This window comes from Coregonus clupeaformis, chromosome 37 (assembly GCF_020615455.1).
Source record: "Coregonus clupeaformis isolate EN_2021a chromosome 37, ASM2061545v1, whole genome shotgun sequence".
Taxonomy (NCBI): domain Eukaryota; kingdom Metazoa; phylum Chordata; class Actinopteri; order Salmoniformes; family Salmonidae; genus Coregonus; species Coregonus clupeaformis.
Window position 1 is genome coordinate 6,620,616 of NC_059228.1, and position 18,361 is coordinate 6,638,976.

Here is an 18,361-nt window from a genome sequence, read left to right on the forward strand (position 1 = left end):
ATCGTACCAAAATAATATTGAGTCAGCTTGAGCAGATACAATGAGTGAGATTTCAACATTTCCGAAATCATCAGATGAAGGGAGCAGACATGGAGAAGTCTGCACGATACTAAAAACCTGGCTCTGGAAAGCTCTTTCCTTTCTATCCCAGCTGTAGATCTATGGCTCAGTGAATATGTGCTGATATGTTGATGGTATTATTGCATCAATTATTTGGCGAAGGGGAGGTCAAACCCACACCAGCTTCCTGTTTCCAGAGAGGCGTGCTTTGTGTCAGCCCCGAGGCCACTATTAAGAAGAGCAGGGATCCAAGATTAAATCACACCACTCCTGCCCAACAGAAATACGCTGTTCTCAAACATAGAGAGACAACAAAATATTACAAATCATGCCTAAAGCAATTGCCTGAAAACAAAGGCTCAAGTGACCATGTAACCAGACAGTGACCCGTATAATATTTTGTTAAACAATACATACTTTGTTTTGTGTTCTGTACAACTTCAGCATGCCTATGATTAGTCTGAAAATCAATTAGCATGTAAACAAGCCTTATGTGGAGATAGAGAGATAAACAATCATTTTCCATGTACATACCCTCGGAAAGTGTCCAATGAGCGCAGTCGTGTTGCTTTTGGTTGGGCAGTGTTAACCTCATCCTGAACAAAAGCATTTCAGTCAACAAACTTTCATTTTTGGGGGTATTACTTTACATTACTTAGACCTTATACAAAAGTACAAACCAGTGTAATAACCTATGTTATAACCATGTAACAAGCTAGTAAGTACAGTACATGCAGTTATGACTTACATACTTGTTACATATTGCAAAAGTTACACCCTAATAAATAAATACCATTGAATAATGTAAACAGTATGTAATGTTCAGTGTTGGCAAAAATGCGATTTTGTTTGGTTGAAATCCATAGTCAAATCATGCTTACTCGATATTATTGCCTCTGCTAGTGTTTAACAAACCCAAACAAAACTTGAGTTTGCAGTAACAGAGTAGAGAAATTAGTCAGATTGATCCAGTTGGATTTGTAGGTATCTATCCTTCTTTCTAGCTGTGCTGACAATAGTTGGCCACTACTTCCTTGTTTTTTAAAGAGCGGGCTTGGATTACTCTGGCCTGCTGCCCTCCCAGTTTGAATACCCTGGCCTGTTGACCTCCATGCAACAGTTTGGAGGGCCAGAGCAGGAAGACACTAGCACTAATTCTGTATGATGGATCTGACTGCCATCATGAGAGCATATGGGAGATGAAGGCCTCTTCCTCGAGAAGATGAGAGAAGCTATTCATGCTCTCCAAAAATACGCAGGAGCCTGTCAGGCTGTCACGTCATGGACCAAGACAAGATGATAGATACAATGCTTGATCTATCACTAATGCAGGTCTGCTGACTCTGCTAACATTTGTATCAATTATCATATTAGTATCTCACAAATGGCTTAGTGACTGGAGCCTGGAGGCTTTCATTCATTTAAAATGCCTCTTAAACTTAATAGAAAAAGTTCATGAAAACATTTAAATGCATTTGGTAGATCAAAGCTAAAGTAGATTTTTGATTCCAGAGGACAATGAGTTCTATAAGTGATGAAATTGGATGTAGAAACATAATATATTGTATAGAGAAACATAGGGTTAAATCCTAACTTGAGATTTGCGTTGTAATAAGTGAATATTAATATTATACTGACATCCATTGCATGTTGTGGGCCTTTGCAGCAAATGGTCTTGATAAGCTTTGTCGTACAGCGCCTCCTGTAAACAGAAAACAAGGAGCTTCAACTGCCACAGCATGTCAGTTTGGCTTCAGATCAAAGCATACAGTATTTAGAAAGTCAAATGTCAAATCAATTAAAATACAGCACCTGTACAGGTTGGGAGCAACGACACACAGGAGAGCAATAAGTGCCAGTAGAAGAGCTGCCACCAACAGAGCTGCACAACAAAATCAAAAGAGTATGAGTCAGTGGAGGGCTGTGCGAATAGGAAGCGGAGAATGGACCTTCCTTGTAAATTTGGGACCTAATAAAACGATACAAATAATGAGTTCATCATTGAATACAGTTTAAAAGACCCAAAGCCTTTCTGACTGAACTGATGAGAGAAACCAGACAACAACTTCCTATGTTTCATCACAGCCCAGTCTGGATGCCCATGTCAGGAAAGTGATATACCCCTCTATCAAAACAGGATCTGACTAGTGATAAGAGGGCTGACTACCATTTCCAGGCCAGCTCAAATAATGTTCTCCCCATTGTCAGTGTCTAAGCTCCCCAGTGGCTTACTGTCACCCAACCAGGTGACCAGGGGATCCCTCAAGGGACAAACAGCCCAATACGAAACTCAAGAGCAGTCAATCTAGGTAATCTAAGGGACAAAAAAGAACAAGGAAACAAAGCTGTATTGAGTGGACTGCCATCAATGATACAGAATGCTTTGGGGGATTACTATACCTATGTGCTGTAATATACACTGAGTGTACAAAACATTAAGAACACCTCCCCGGTGTGCCTGGCACCTACTACCATAACCTGTTCAAAGGCACTTAAACATTTTGTCTTGCCCATTCACCCTCTGAATGGCACACATACACAATCCATGTCTCAGTTGTCTCAAGGCTTAAAAATCCTTCTTTAACCTGTCTTCTCCCACTGATTGAAGTGGATGTAATAAGTGACATCAATAAGGGATCATAGCTTTCACCTGGATTCACCTGGTCAGTCTATGTCTTGGAAAAAGCAGGTGTCCTTAATGTTCTGTACACTCAGGGGCCAGGCCACAGAAAGAATAGTGATATTGCCTTCTTGGATAGGTTAATGTGCTAAATTGAAAGATAATAGCCATATAATATAGAAATATAGAAATTGGCCAAACAAGTGTCATTGACCTTTAGAATATGAAAACAGCTATGTAATTAGAGGACTCAAAGCAGAGGGGACAGGAAATGCAGTGCTCCCTGTTTGTCGTAGAATGGAAAAACAAACACAGAGGCCATTTCATCCTTGGTTGAATACACACTATGACATCCACTGAACAAAGACTACGCACTGGATCCCTTCTGAAAAATACCTTTATAACTCTCAAAACATGGAGAGGGTAAACTCCTTATCCTCAACATAGAAATGTGATATGAAAGAAAATCATGTCTTGGTTAAAGTAATCAAATCGCTTTACATATGTACAATAGAGTCATCTTCATTATCAGCTAAATAACCTACAGATTCGGGATCAGTTTAATTTAAACTCAACACAGAAACTGCAATGGACATGGAAATTAGATCCTATAATGACCTTGAGGCATGTATATCAGTTTGACTAATACTTATTAATGGTCACTATACCACAAACCACTCTGGGAGCATTATGGCTTAGATTAACCATGCAGGTGACTTGTGGTCTGGGGTACTGTAGGTGGAATACAGTACTAATAACATTAGAGAGTGGACTTGCATGTCCACTGTAATATTAATGGATGTTATAGCTCACGAGACTTGGTTACAATTGGTATATACGTAGAGTTACAGGACCGCAACACATTCTCGATCATATATATTTTAAACATAAATTGGCCCAAGGGCCAGTCACAACTCAGTTTAAAGTTAACTTTTAAATTGCAAAGGCCAACTCTAACCTGCTCCCTGTGCCTTTAGCGTCTGCTGATGACCAGCCCATTACTTAAAGTTGAGAGAGCCCTATGGGGGCCTAACAATAATCACCGGACAATGAAGCTAATGGAAGCTGAACATAATGTGGGGGGTGCAGTCACAGTAGCCATATATCTGCCAGATAATGGCTACATGGCCTTAAAAGTCTGATCTACAACATAATCTGCAATATTGTTAATCAGCGTGTACATTATAGAGAGAGACGCTTTCAAAATCCCATTATGGCTTAATCCCTTCACGCTCCCTAATGTATTACCCAGAATCCCTTTCCTGCACAGAGCACAGACCAAAACAAACAGAAAAGCTTTTATTTTATCCGTTTTCAAGAATGGCTGTCTTATCTAATCGATACACATCATGTCCCATGAGAGGAAAGAGAATGACTTCTCAATGGACGTGTACAACACAGTTGATGTCTCTTCTTTGCGGTCTCAATTAGGAACTTAGCCTTACTCCTAGAAGGGTTCACAAGTACACTAGTACTTTCTACTTTCAATTTTATTGGCATTTTGCATATTAAACAGGTATCATCCACTGTACTCAATAATTGTGATGCCACAAAAAGTATATATAAACACAAAAGGTCCATATCTTAAATAATCGTGTCCAATTGATTGGATATTTTCTGTAAAATAATTTTCTAAATAAAATATTTTGCTAAAGTATGATTATCTAAAGTACAAAAAAATGGTGCTGTTCTAAATGTTTTGTTTTCAGAATGACAGGAAATTGTTTTTGTTTACTCACGGAAATAGATGTTATTTGGACTGACATCCACAGTATGATAGCAGATGACGTTGACGGGAGATTCTGACCCTTGGATCCAGACAGAGTAACGGCCAGCTTCTTCATACAACTGACTCCACCTGTATCAACAACAATGCACTCAATAGAGGGAAGACACTCATCATTTAAAAAAATTCAGTGATCACCAAAAAGCATGCATTTGATTGTCCTTTTAATCTACTGTATCACACATTCACTAGACATTGCTACAGTGCACTTGAGTATGAATTTCCCTTTGACCTTAGCGGTAAATGGTCCTTTCCACACTATCCCCTCTGAGGTTTCTGCACAGGAATAATAAATGTAGCTCGTGGGGGACACCTAGTGTCTATAAGCCAGTAGTGCAGCCTTCAGCTGTATCCTATATCCTATACATCTCCGGTTTCACCCCCCAAAAATGTGCATTACAAGCTCTTACTGATCTATCTGGGGGATGACATACTAGCTATCACTTGGAGTGTTTTTTTTTAAGGGTTAAAGGAAATCGATAGTGGCTCGGTCTGGTTAGGGACCTCAGCATTGATCTATAGGAAGCCCAAGACTAGACCTCAGCTGAAGAGGAGAAGAGAAACCTGCCCCTGCCTTGTCATGTGAAACCAGATCCCTTGGAGCACGTTTAAGGGTGACCCCCAAATGGAATGCTCTGCCCTGACTTCTTGTAAAGCACTGACTGTTTATAAATATGGCCACTGCCTCTTCTTGTAGAAAGTCTCTTCTGAGGTTTCCACCAGACATGTTGCTTTGCAGGCTTAATGGCTCTTTCCTTCATTATTGGAGTGTCAGCTCCTATTAACCCCAAAAAGGGCCTCTGATCAATACTTGGCGAGGTAGTTTCAGCAGGAGCATATGTCAGGCTCAGAAAGCAGGTCAGGATTACACTCCCAGCCCAGTAAATAATCTCATGGATTGCAAATGCAATCATTGGAATGCCAATGCAGTATATTCTGCTCTGTGTCAAGACCTGGGAACATTACAGACCTGCAGTCAATCCTCTATGAGAGAAGACTGTAATTATCGAAAACAAGGAACTAGATTGTGTAGTGATTTACCTACAAAATGTACCTACAAATATCATGTTTAAGTCATGTATGTTGCCCATTGATGGCAACACTATCTATGGCAATTGTTATGTATTGCCTTTGTAGATGCTATGCCAGTCGTATGCCTAATTATGTGCTCAATATCTATGAATACGTTACCTGCAGAGAGTTGTGTTTCTGCCCATTGGTTGTAACTGCAGTGTCAGAGTGAGGACGGTGCTGACCACGACAGATGCATTCTGGGGACCATTTAGAACACTGACCAGGGGCTGGTACAGACACTGCATGGGGGAGAAAACAGGCTAAGCAGATTCTAAAAAGACACAGGTTTGTGACGTTTGGGCATGATGTCGCCATCAAACACACTGTATAGCTTTCTTTGTTTCATACAAATATGGAAGCATGATATGCTATGTCATGTCATGTGCACCCAGGACCAGATTTACTGAGCATTGTTGCACCTGTGAAAGGAGCTCAAATATGAAACTGTCTTTTTACATTTTTACATAAATATCGTATTACCTCTCTGAATCTTTCGTTGACCTTTTAAACCTTTTCAACCTTGTAGCAGTAATAGACACTGTACCTTGTAGCAGTAATCAGAGGTGTAGAGGACATCAACGCCAGTTGGTAGCAGGTTATGGACCGTAAGACTTGCCTGGTCTAATTTCAATGCAGGCAGTCCTAAATACAATGGATTCATAACAATATTAAAAAGCTTGATCTGAATCTTAAAGATAAAACAGGCTTAAGACTGGGCCCGGTTCCACGAGGGGGCAAAAGGGAGCTTAACCCCCTCAGTTGAAACGTGCCCCCTCTGTGTTAGTTTTATGTCCCTATATAAAAATAGCAAAAAAGGTTAAATGATTGAGTGACAGGTTGGTGCAAAATCTGCATCCCAGCTTCGCTGTGTCAGCACAATGGACAGAGCGCAGCTGTGTGAGTAGGGGGGGTATGGAAAGCCACTGGGGCGGTTAGGTATGACTCCTTTGGATTTCCATAAAAAGGGGGGAAAATGCTTCTCATCTGTGGTAGGCTGAGTGAATAATGTGACACGCCTCCACCTGTAATATTTTATTATGATTTATAAGGGCGGGGTCAAGTTTACCGTTGAAGCTGTTTCACTCAACTCTGCATCACGACTCACCACTACAGAGTTTGGTTAGGTTCTTAGCTAGCTGAAAAAAATTCAATGTCAGAACGATTCAGCGAACGCAACAGTCAACTGGTGGAAGCCCTGTGTGACCTTGACCCAGAGAGACTTGACTTTCCAGATGTGAAAAAGGTGAAACCACTGCTGGATCTAAGCAAAACAGATTTGGTGGAAGCTGAGTTTAGTGTCGCTTGCCAGTTTCTGCAGACTGAAATCGCCCTTCTCCAGTGAGGACAAATGGACCCAACTTGATATTGTGCAACAATTCTCTGGGCCTCTCTCCGATATGCCGACCGTGCTTACTGACACATGGACTGACTTTTGGGGCGTCCACAGCTACACGCGAGAACTAATTTTCCATTTTGACAAATGTGTTCAGTCAGCACAGAAGAAGCATCCTACACCCGAGGAAAGCTCAACTAATCCAACTGGCATTTGAGGGGGATCTTACAAGAAGATTTCGGGGAGAATGGAATGATCGATTACTCAGGAAGCATGGCTGCATCTCACTGTAGTAGGCTGTAGGCTATGTTTTGGTTATTTGGATCTCCATTTTCCGCATTTGTTTACTGTTAATGTAACTAGCCTAAATATAGATTGAGTCATGCCTTTATCGATCTGATATTTTGTTTACTAGGCCCACCCTACCGCTGTTTTGTTCTGTTCACATTCATTCCTTCGCATTCGCAGTTGTGCCAATATTCTAAGTCAAACTGCTATTCATTATTTTTGTTGCATGCATGAATAACTAGGCTACTACTTTCAGTATTTCGTTTGCATTATTTTGGTAAGACAGCTGTGTGTACGGCTGCATTCACATAGGCTGTTTGTAACAGGTGAATTACCCTATCTATCTTGTAGCCTATATTCATTACCTAAACGGCCTTGCTTTAGTGTGTAGGGTGCTGTACATTGTGCTGATACAGCACAGCGGAGATAGGCTACAGATTTCGCGCCAACCTGTCACTTCAAAAGCACTCAATCAATGGTCTCTGAGTCTCAGCATTTAAACGTTATGTTTATTGTGGTATAGCGTGATATAAGCAGAATTCAATGTAATTCCAATGCAAGTACCCCTCCAAAATTGTGCCAATCTCACCAACCCTAGTCACTTTATCCTGACGCTTGGTCTGCTTAAGACACTATAAATTAACCTGGCTGACGTGCGACCCATGTGACTACACAGCAAGCTGTGACTCACTCTCATGTCAGGGACATATACAGTGCCTTCGGAAAGTATTCAGACCCCTTGACTTTTTCAACATTTTGTTACATTACAGCCTTATTCTAAAATGGATTAAATAAATACAAATCCTCAGCAATCGACACACAATACCCCATAATGACAAAGCGAAAACAGGTTTTTATAAATTTTTATTACAAATAAAAACCAGAAATACCTTATTTACGTAAGTATTCAGACCCTTTGCAATGAGACTCGAAATTGAGCTAAGATGAATCCTGTTTCCATTAATCATCCTTGAGATGTTTCTACAACTTGATTGGAGTCCACCTGTGGTAAGTTCAATTGATTGGACATGATTTGGAAAGGCACACACCTGTCTATATAAGGTCCCACAGTTGACAGTGCATGTCAGAGCAAAAACCAAGCCATGAGGACGAAGGAATTGTCCGTAGAGCTCTGAGACAGGATTGTTTTGAGGCACAGATCTGGGGAAGGGTACCAAAAAATGTCTGCAGCATTGAATGTCCCCAAGAACACAGTGGCCTCCATCATTCTTAAATGGAAGAAGTTTGGAACCCCCAAGACTCTTCCTAGAGCTGGCCGCCCGGCCAAACTGAGCAATCTGGTGAGAAGGGCCTTGGTCAGGGAGGTGACCAAGAACCTGATGGTCACTCTGACAGAGCTCTATAGTTCCTCTGTGGAGATGGGAGAACCGTCCAGAAGGACAACCATCTCTGCAGCACTCCACCAATCAGGCCTTTATGGTAGAGTGGGCAGACGGAAGCCACTCCTCAGTAAAAGGCACATGACAGCCCGCTTGGAGTTTGCCAAAAGGCACCCAAAGACTCTCAGACCATGAGAAACAAGATTCTCTGGTCTGATGAAACCAAGATTGAACTCTTTGGCCTGAATGCCAAGCATCACGTCTGGAGGAAACCTGGCACCATCCCTACGGTGAAGCATGGTGGTGGCAGCATCATGCTGTGGGGATGTTTTTCAGCGGCAGGGACTGGGAGACTAGTCAGGATCGAGGCTCAGGACCTCAGACTCCAACAGGACGACCCTATGCACACAGCCAAGACAACGCAGGAGTGGCTTCGGGACAAGTCTCTGAATGTCCTTGAGTGGCCCAGCCAGAGCCTGGACTTGAACCCGATCGAACATCTCTGGAGAGACCTGAAAATAGCTATGCGGCAACGCTTCCCATCCAACCTAACAGAAGATCTGCAGAGAAGAATGGGAGAAACTCCCCAAATACAGGTGTGCCAAGCTTGTAGTGTCATACCCAAGAAGAATCGATGCTGTAATCGCTGCCAAAGGTGCTTCAACAAAGTACTGAGTAAAGGGTCTGAATACTTATGTAAATGTGTAATTTTTTTATTTTTATTTTATAAATTAGCCAAAATCTCTACAAACCTGTTTTTGCTTTGTCATTATGGCGTATTGTGTGTAGATTTATGTGGAAAAAACCCAATTTAATCAATTTTAGAATAAGGCAGTGGTGGAAAAAGTACTCAATTGTCATACTAGAGTAAAAGTAAAGATACCTTAATAGAAGATGACTCAAGTAAAAGTGAAAGTCACCCAGTAAAATACTACTTGAGTAAAAGTCTAAAAGTATTTTGTTATTTACGGATAGCCAGGGGCACACTCCAACACTCAGACATCATTTACAAACGAAGCATTAGGGATGACCAGAGATGTTCTCTTGATAAGTTTGTGAATTGGACCATTTTCCTGTCAAAATGTAACGAGTACTTTTGGGTGTCAGGGAAAATGTATAGAATAGAAAGTACGTTATTTTCTTTAGGAATGTAGTGAAGTAAAAGGGAAAGTTGCCAAAAATATAAATAGTAAAGCAAAGTACAGATACCCCAAAAAACTAATTAAGTAGTACTGTAAAGTATTTTTACTTAAGTACTTTACACCACTGGAATAAGGCTGTAACGTAACAAAATGTGGAAAAAGTCAAGGGGTCTGGTGTTAGCAAGACTAACTGTAAATAACATGCCTATCACAAAGATGACCATTAAGTAAATTAGAAGACATGAGTCATAACTGATAACAAAAGATAGTTTGCAAATTTTCTTTCAAATTATATTTTTTGTAAAATCTACACATTTCATTGTACTTTGGATATGGCAGTTGCTTAAAACATGGATAGGGTGGTACAGTAAATATAGAAAAGTTAACTGAGATAATTTCATGCTGCTTTGAAAAAAATAATTTAATATGTAAAGAATTTGAAACTCATTTTGGTTACAGTTGGTAAAGTGAAGCCACAGTATATACAGCAGTTCGTGTAGGAATTGTTTATGACTGTGATTCAGTCACATGGATTGAATTTGCAGTACTACTATAAATGCATAACATACGCAGTCCTATACATTCTCTGTTGGACACCAAAATAAGACCACCTTTAACAACACCCATACTTACTGAATAAAAACACTCACCTGAATACAACTTTGCACCATGCTTTCCTTCATTTAGTCCGGTGGTAAGAAAGAACACAAATAGGGTCTGTGTGAGGATTCTTCTAGGCTCCATTTCCTACTACAAAAAAATTCCACTGCAACTCATCTTTATGACAGCTACAGATATAAACAGTGTTCAAAGGGCACTATGCATGCGTGTAGAGTAGTTCATCTCATTTTGTTTGGAGTCTCTTTGGGATCAGATTGAGAGGATAAGACAACATAAACAGTCACATACAGAGTTCTGCTTATAATGCATTATGGAGAGGGCACTCATAGGACATGTTACCTAAAGGTTTTACCCACACATTTGAAACTCATGCAATATGAACATGAATGTGTGCGTTGTTAGTATGGTAGCCAGTCGATATTGACACCACATCCACACTGAGTCAGTTCCTTTTTTTTATTGCTGTCATTGCTGTACCATCCCAGGTTGTGTCTTACACCCAATGATATACAGATGAGAAGGAGCCACATTCTAAGACTAATTTTATTTTGGGGGAAAAGAGGAGTTCAAACAACCCTCTATCAGTACTGCAACATACAACCCCCAGCCCAAACCCATCTACCTCAAGGTCTAGCCACTCAATGTATCAACAAACCCTTTGCAGAGCAAACCATACCAAACCACTGAAGCACCATATTCATTTCCTACACTCATTCAGGCATTTAACCTTGATCACTTGTCATCTCCCTCTGTTCATTTCATTAACTAGTTAATTTCCCTGAGCACACCTTGTCACGGCTGAGTTCACAGGTCAACTCATTAACCTTTGACCTTCATTGGACCATGACAGAGGGACAGAGATAACCGTGGAATCTCTCTGACATGGGTCTTCATTAGCTTAGTCTACGTCTTTATCGTAGACTAAACCATTGAATGTTATATCCTGACCTACACCCGTGAATTACATCAATCAGTCATTTTTGTTTACAGTGAAAGCTGCTGTATGAGACCATAATCTGTCAATATCCTTTCACAAAGATAACATCATCCTACATGGATGCCCTTTTCAAATTTATCACATAAAGACTGGCTAGTGAAATGGTGTTGTTATGGGCAACAGTGGAGAGGATTTATGATTATGGTCATGCCGAAGACGAGCTAGGCAGTATAACCAGCATTGTGCATTTCTGTTCAGGCTTCTGCATGGACAGCTAAAACAGGACCCCCACTTGCTTTCCAGTTGCTTTAACAGTGATAGCAGATTGCCTCAGTGCAAGTGAAGCAGGAGCAGAAAAAGAGCCCTCTGTCTCTCTGATAACAGCCAAAAACCATGGTGAGTGATTTGCTTTATATTGTAGCTTCTCTATGTTATCAGAGGACGCTGCTTTGAGCCACATGCCAACTGTATTCTGTCTGACACACCTGTTGGCGTACTGTATTGTTAAATTGTTTTCAATAGATAATGAAGCAATATGAGTTGTTATTGTGCCAAAAATAATATTTGAAGAACAGAATACTGAGTGAATGTTAGAACGAGATGGCACCTAAAGTGTATATATTTGTTGTTTTGCAATAAAAAAAATATTATTGTCCTGACAGGAACAGTCTATACAGCCAGTCATTGAATGAGATGAAGCCTCAGGTTATTGTCTGCCTGTGGTCAGTGTGCTGTGCCCCAAATCTGTCAGCGCTTCACAGATAGTGATAAAGAAGGTTAGCATGTTGCTAAGATACCTGTTGATGGCATTCTCCTTTATCAGCAATATCGGCTGCTTCATGGTGACATCTAGTTGCTTTGTCTCAACACACTAACAAATCATTTGGAGGCATTGACAAATCCTCTTACAAATCCCCCCCATTGAAGTATTATTTCAGTTGCCTGCCTTTCAATCTATTACACAAATTAATTGAAGATGAGTCATTTGCTCGTAGTATTATTGCACTCCGTAGCCTGTGCCTTTTCCGTTCACAATGCAGCTGACACAGTTAACCCTCCTTTTCGAAGTACCTTTCAGAATTCACTGAGTTTAAAGCTCATGTGATACCACATGTGTAAAGAGCTGTGGAATTCCATTGAAGTGATTAAGAGAAAGCAATGGAGCCTCCCACCGTTTTGAAAACCAGGGATGTTTTCAATTAGGGTGAAAGGTTCAGAATGTTGCAGAAATAAATTGTATTAAAATAGCTGACACAATCTCCAATTCTACATAACATACAATTGTACCTGTTCTACAAAACACATTTCTATCTGAACGTTCTGAACAGGCCCCAGGAATGCAATGCAACACTATTCATTCCAGATGGGCTTTTATGCAACCAATCACAGTTTGCATTTGTGCAACTGCCCCATTTACATTGGCAGCCAGTGACTATTTGCTTTCCTCTTCCAGGCCAGTAAAATCCAGGGTTTGAGTGAGGAGGAGAGGGGGCACTTACTCCCCCTGCTCAGGAACGCCCAGTGGGTGGAGGTGGTGGGAAGGGATGCCATCTACAAAGAGTTCATCTTCAAAGACTTCAACCAGGTCAGAAAAGCTTTGACAATATATTCAGGGCCCATATTCATAAAGTGTCTCAGAGTGCTGATCTAGGATCAGGTCCTCTCGGTCCATGTAATCTTACTCATTATGTTCTAAAAGTCCAGATTGATCCTAGATCAGCACTCTGACAATGTGACGTCATGTGACCAAGAAAGTGTTTAATAAAAAAACATTTGTTATTTTTGTTAAACACTTTCTTGGTCACATGACATCATATTGTCAGGGTGCTGATCTAGGATCAATTTAATGGCTTTAGGGTATAAAACGCATATGACTTGATTGTGACAATGTATAGTGTGCTACTTTATCTCACAGGCCTTTGGCTTCATGTCCAGGGTGGCACTACAAGCTGAGAAGATGGACCATCACCCAGAGTGGTTTAATGTGTACAACAAGGTATTTCAACAAGTCCCAGCCCAAGGCCCACTAGGATTGCCTGGGGTAAAAGAGATATAGACAAACCTGTTAGCATCACTAGATAGCATCACTAGTTGTGAAAGTGGTCTCTCCATATGTCACTATAGCTGTAACAGGTGTATGTCCATTTACCCTGTCTTTCCTGCTGTCTCTCATCCTTATCCTCACTCAATTTATATTCTCTCCACCAGGTCCAGATCACACTCAGCACACATGACTGCGGGGGCCTCTCCCAGAGAGACATCACTCTGGCTACCTTCATCGACCAAGCATCTGTCCTCTGAGCAACTCATGGCCTGCAGCCATTTCAGTCTATCAGTTCCAACCATTTCAGTTTGTCATTTCAATGGCGGAACCCAGAGCAGAGGATGCCTATTCATCCCTCTCCATATGTTCATTCAGATGACTAACCTGGGACAGGAACAGGAAATGATCAAACAGGAAATTACGTCACAGAATCCCAATTAATGTTTGTTTAAAGGTCACTTTCAATTCATAATGTAACATTTAGCAGGTGTGGTGTTTGTTGCTAAACTGATGAAGCCAAATATATCTTTAAAATTTGCTTTTGTGGAAAGTGGATTTAAGAGCACAAGACCATAAGCCAGTAAAAAGAGCATTGGACTATATACAGTGGGGCCCGAAATTGCCACCCTTGATAAAGATTAGCAATAATGACTGTATAAAATAAATAATTCAAATACTGAGCTATATTGTATGGTCAAATAAATTGGGAAATTATATAATTTTATACTCATACAATTGCTCAGAAAAAATAGATTTGGTTTAATAACAAAAAAAACAATTCTACATTAATGTGGATGCTACCATGATTATGGATAATCCTGAATGAATTGTAAATAATGAGTGAGAAAGTTGCAGAGGGTCAAAGATCATACCCCCAAAACATGCTAACCTCCCCTATTATTGGTAATGGTGAGAGGTTAGCACGTCTTGGGGGTATGGTCTTTGACCCTCTGCAACTTTCTCACTCATCATTATTCAAGATTCATTCAGGATTATCCGTAATCATGGTAGCATCCACATTAATGTAGAAGTATTTAGAAACATTATATTCTTATTTACAATAAGTGACTACAAAATTACACAATACATTATTTACCATTCATTTCTTTTGGCCACAAAATTATCTCAAACACAACCAAAACAAACTGCAAATGCATCCAACAAGTTTGTAGAGTCACAGGCTTCATGTAGTCATGAATATTGGACCAAATACTAAACTTATGACTACTTTATTTATAAGAATCTGTAGGGGTGTCAATCATTTGAACTCCTACCTTTTTGAAGAAAAAGAGTATTACTTGCTAAACAAAATCTATTTTTCTGAGCAATTGTAGTAGTATAAAATAATAGCTCATTATTTTAATTATTTATTTTAGTCAGTCATTATTGCTCATCTTTATCAAGTGTCAATTTCGTACCACAGTATATGAAACATTCCTCTATCCCCAGCTGAGCGGATCCGGTACTGTAAAATCAAAAGCATTAAAGGTACATAATATGACTAGCTCTGACTATGAACCTTTGAAATCTGGGAAAAATTCCTTCACCTGTTCATTCCAGTCATTTTCTAAAATTATAGTGGCAACATTAACACTGTGTGTTTTGTTGTCAGTCTGTCTAGTCTACTTGTGACTACCATTTGTCTCAAACTGTTTTCCTATGTCTAATGTTTTGTAAGTGGCAAACAAAGTTGTTTGAATAACCAGTACGTGTCTGTTTATTAATTTGTCCAAAGAGAGGTCTGCAGACAAATGGGGTCAGCCTCAGAATATTTCACCCCTCCTAGAAATCACAAGATTATAAACAAGGTTTCATCACATTGAACTTTTTTCTCTAAAAATAACATAAATGGAACAGCTGTTGTAGGCTTATTGAAAATGGTATGGTGCTTAGCTTCCTGCGTGCTGAAAGTATTTTTGGATCAATTGTGCTTAAAAGGAGTGTAGTCAAGGCCAACAAATGCTTTCAAATGGTGTTTCCTCTGGAATAATGAAGGATAGCAAACAATTACACAATAGTAAGGGGTGGATGTAGTGATTTGGCCGCCCCAGGCAGAGTACAGTATATAAAACATATTACTAGTATTATTTTTAATTATGCCCAGCTCACGAGATAGCTACAAACTCATGCCACTATATATTTTTATTTTCTAAACATTTAATTATATTTCAATAACAACATTTACATGTACAGTATAAAAGAGAACGGGACCTTACTGAACTTGATGTTATGAAGCCAAATCCCTGAGGCTGATCGTTACATAGAAATAGAATCTACATTCTTTAGAGATACATAGATTGTTGTTATGGATCTATTCATTGGCATTACCCAATAGCACTCATCAATCTGGCCTATAAAGGCATACAGGTAAATGCCTATTGCTGTGAAAATGATGCCCTTACAACATTAACAGAAGGCATGATTTTTTACCATACCTCCTAGAGGGTAAGGTGCTTCGTTAAGATTTTCACTGCACATTCGTAAAGTTTACAGATTCTCACTGTACAATTTACAGATTATATAATATGGTGGGGTAATCACTAAGCAGCAATTTCTCAAGTACTAATACTATCCCAATATTTTCCATAAGGACACGTACATGTTTCTATTGCAATTGAATATCATATCCTGGCTATTAAAATGTCACAAAATATTAGTGGATATTTCCCCATTGACAGCTCCACCGAAAAATAGACACCACAGGATGAATCCATTGTCAGGTCTTTGACAACTATGTGCCTTTTTCAGTGGTACTGTTCCACTCTAGACTTACTGTATATTTTCAGGTAATCCAGCTAGTGTCCTCAACTCCAGTCCTTGAGGGTCACCCTGTCTATTGGTTTTCATTCTTGCTATATAATCAAGCATTGGCGCTAGAAAATCAATCAAAGAACAAACTAGCTAGACACTGCAGCCCTTGAGGACCGGAATTGACCTCCAAACTAGTGCTTACCCTGCAGTCAAAAATAAAAACACAATGGTTCAAGATAAGAAAACAAAAATAAAAATGACATGAGACAATTTGTGATTAATAAAAAATACAATAACACACAGTGGTTACATAGTCAATGCTTAAGAATGATACAACAGGACTAGGCTAAAAGTCATAATTCAATGGTTTGATTCAAATCATCATAACATTCATGTCAGACTATTTCCCTTCTTATGACTCCAGAAAGTGAAAACATCTGCGACACAGACATGGAAAGAAAACAGCTGATATGCACTTAAGTTTGACTACAAACACTAATGTGAATGCACATGGAAAATATTGAGGGGAAAGATCAAACTTTTTGGGGGGGTTGCCTACCAAGTGTACAGTAGGGGTGTTTTTTTGCAAACTGTTTCATCCCAGTATCATTGCTTTTAAGAACAGTTTGCAGTTTCTCATATGCCATAACAGTTTAGTCTGAAAAGTTTAAACGTTACATAAGGCTTTTCCTGTCTTCTTTAGCCTTACAATGATGTTACTGGGTGAATAAGCAACACAATTGCATTGAACAGAAACTGAGGTAGATAAAATTAGAAGAGAAGTCAATTAATTTACTACAAGAACACATCAAAAACGATTACATCTGAGATTATGGAGACTTAAAAAAGCCTATAAAGATGCTGAAATAAGTTGTTTTCTGTTCCTTGAGATCAATTCTTGGCCAGAATATTCAATTCAAGACTAAACCATTGACTCAAAGAATAGAAGGGGATAATGAATATGTTGTCAAATCAGAGGATTGCAGTCTCAGATTCTTAACATATTGGCAGTGCAGAGTATACTAGTTAGTGTACTACAGCAGCCAGGGTTTCCTGCTGTCTGAATTATTACTGAAAGATGCAATTAGCCACAGATGGACCACAATTAGGAATACATGTATATATGCAATATAGTACAATAAGTGCCTAGGAAGGTAATGTGTTAAATTCAAAAGGAGCTCAAGTCTTAAATGATTAAAGTTGGTTGTCCTTACAAATCCATGCAGATATGATTGCTCCTCTATCATTCATTACTGTTCATTGCGTCATTATTTATTTCACTAGGAAATTACATTGATTTTCAGTTAAAACCGTTATTTGTTGTACATTAATCAAACAGAGACTGATTTAATCACTATGTTGTAAGTACCTGGAACATGAGTATTGAGAAGAAAATTGTGTTTTCTGATAGGGGGCAGTAGAGGGGTTTTCTCTGACATGATTGTGATCTTGCTCTCTCCAAACATTACTTGGAGGCTGAATTGTTTCTGATATAAAAAATAAAAAAAAGGTATCTAGAATATTTTCAATCACCACTTTAGATCGAGACAATTATGTGAGAGAGATATCAGGATATTGTAAATTAAAGAGTTCATAGCACCTAACTGAAACAGAAAATCTCGAGAAAGAACAGACATTGAAATGAAACTTGAATAAAACCGTCGTCAAGTGCTGAATAGAACTTTTTTTAAACCCACAACTGTATATTACATAAAGAAATCACAAAAACAGATCAAACCCTATCTGAATGGTTTGAGCTGCTATTCTACATATTTTACATGTGCTTTCACTTTCTACATATTTGAAAAACGTCACTTACGGTAGCTGAAAACAATGGCTTGTGCTTCAGAAGATATCTGCAAAAGGGTGAGTAGATAGATAAAAGGTGGGCAGGATAATGCAACTGTTGAGTGATGCAGTGGATGGAGCAGAGGTGAAGCAAGCTGGTAACCAGGGCTGTGTTCATTAGGCACCAAATGGAAGAAAACGCACTGAAACAGGGAGGGACTACCTGAACTTGTCTAATAAGAAACACTTATTTTCTTTTTACGATGCAAAACGTTTTACAACGCTTTCCATTGCGTGCCCTAATGAACATGACCCAGGTGTGTGTCCAGGCCACAGCCAGCCTACTCAGTGGGCCTTGCCGTTGCTGTTGCCATTTATATGGGTCTTCTGGGGCTGAGATGACTTGGGCTCCTCTGTGCTGTAGAGGCAGTCCAGGAAACCGCAGGAGATCTCTGTCACCATGGATCTGTCAGGGATGGACTGGGCCATGCCATAAATCGCTCCCTAGAACATGAACATATATGAATGTAGAGCCATGCATCCAATATGTTTGCATGTGAAGCCACTTTTATAAACA

General features: G+C 39.6%; 3 protein-coding genes across 6 annotated transcripts in view; 1 reads left to right on the plus strand and 2 right to left on the minus strand.

Moving 5' to 3' along the window:
- Positions 1 to 10,393, minus strand: part of si:dkey-192p21.6 (uncharacterized protein LOC565246 homolog) — a 45,516-nt gene extending 35,123 nt beyond the window's left edge. For 2 of the 3 annotated variants that reach the window (XM_045211428.1, XM_041866672.2), the window contains exons 1-7: positions 10,294 to 10,393; positions 6,085 to 6,182; positions 5,658 to 5,779; positions 4,420 to 4,538; positions 1,873 to 1,942; positions 1,699 to 1,762; positions 595 to 656 (exon numbers count right to left, since the gene is read on the minus strand). In XM_045211428.1, the coding sequence (XP_045067363.1) occupies positions 595 to 656; positions 1,699 to 1,762; positions 1,873 to 1,942; positions 4,420 to 4,538; positions 5,658 to 5,779; positions 6,085 to 6,182; positions 10,294 to 10,387 (629 nt within the window). In that variant the 5' untranslated portion in view covers positions 10,388 to 10,393. The remainder of the gene's footprint in view (positions 1 to 594; positions 657 to 1,698; positions 1,763 to 1,872; positions 1,943 to 4,419; positions 4,539 to 5,657; positions 5,780 to 6,084; positions 6,183 to 10,293) is intronic. The other variant, XM_045211427.1, reaches the window with a different exon arrangement.
- A 1,097-nt stretch (positions 10,394 to 11,490) lies between these two features.
- On the plus strand, positions 11,491 to 13,782 carry pcbd1 (pterin-4 alpha-carbinolamine dehydratase/dimerization cofactor of hepatocyte nuclear factor 1 alpha). Its single transcript, XM_041866939.1, has 4 exons — positions 11,491 to 11,597; positions 12,655 to 12,786; positions 13,117 to 13,197; positions 13,410 to 13,782. Exons 1-4 carry the CDS (start codon positions 11,595 to 11,597, stop codon positions 13,500 to 13,502), a joined length of 309 nt encoding a protein of 102 aa, XP_041722873.1. The 5' UTR covers positions 11,491 to 11,594; the 3' UTR covers positions 13,503 to 13,782.
- Positions 13,783 to 14,944: 1,162 nt separating this feature from the next.
- The window catches only part of sgpl1 (sphingosine-1-phosphate lyase 1), a 30,491-nt gene continuing 27,074 nt past the window's right edge, over positions 14,945 to 18,361 (minus strand). For both annotated transcript variants that reach the window (XM_041866938.2, XM_045211516.1), the window contains exon 14: positions 14,945 to 18,288. In XM_041866938.2, coding sequence (XP_041722872.1) covers positions 18,130 to 18,288 — 159 coding nt within the window. In that variant the 3' untranslated portion in view covers positions 14,945 to 18,129. The remainder of the gene's footprint in view (positions 18,289 to 18,361) is intronic.

What these genes read in the sequence shown, in the direction of transcription:
- pcbd1 (XM_041866939.1), top strand. An exon ending in TCTTCAAAGACTTCAACCAG is followed by an intron (nt 12,787 to 13,116) that starts GTCAGAAAAGCT and finishes TTTATCTCACAG; the next exon opens with GCCTTTGGCTTCATGTCCAG. An exon ending in GGTTTAATGTGTACAACAAG is followed by an intron (nt 13,198 to 13,409) that starts GTATTTCAACAA and finishes TCTCTCCACCAG; the next exon opens with GTCCAGATCACACTCAGCAC.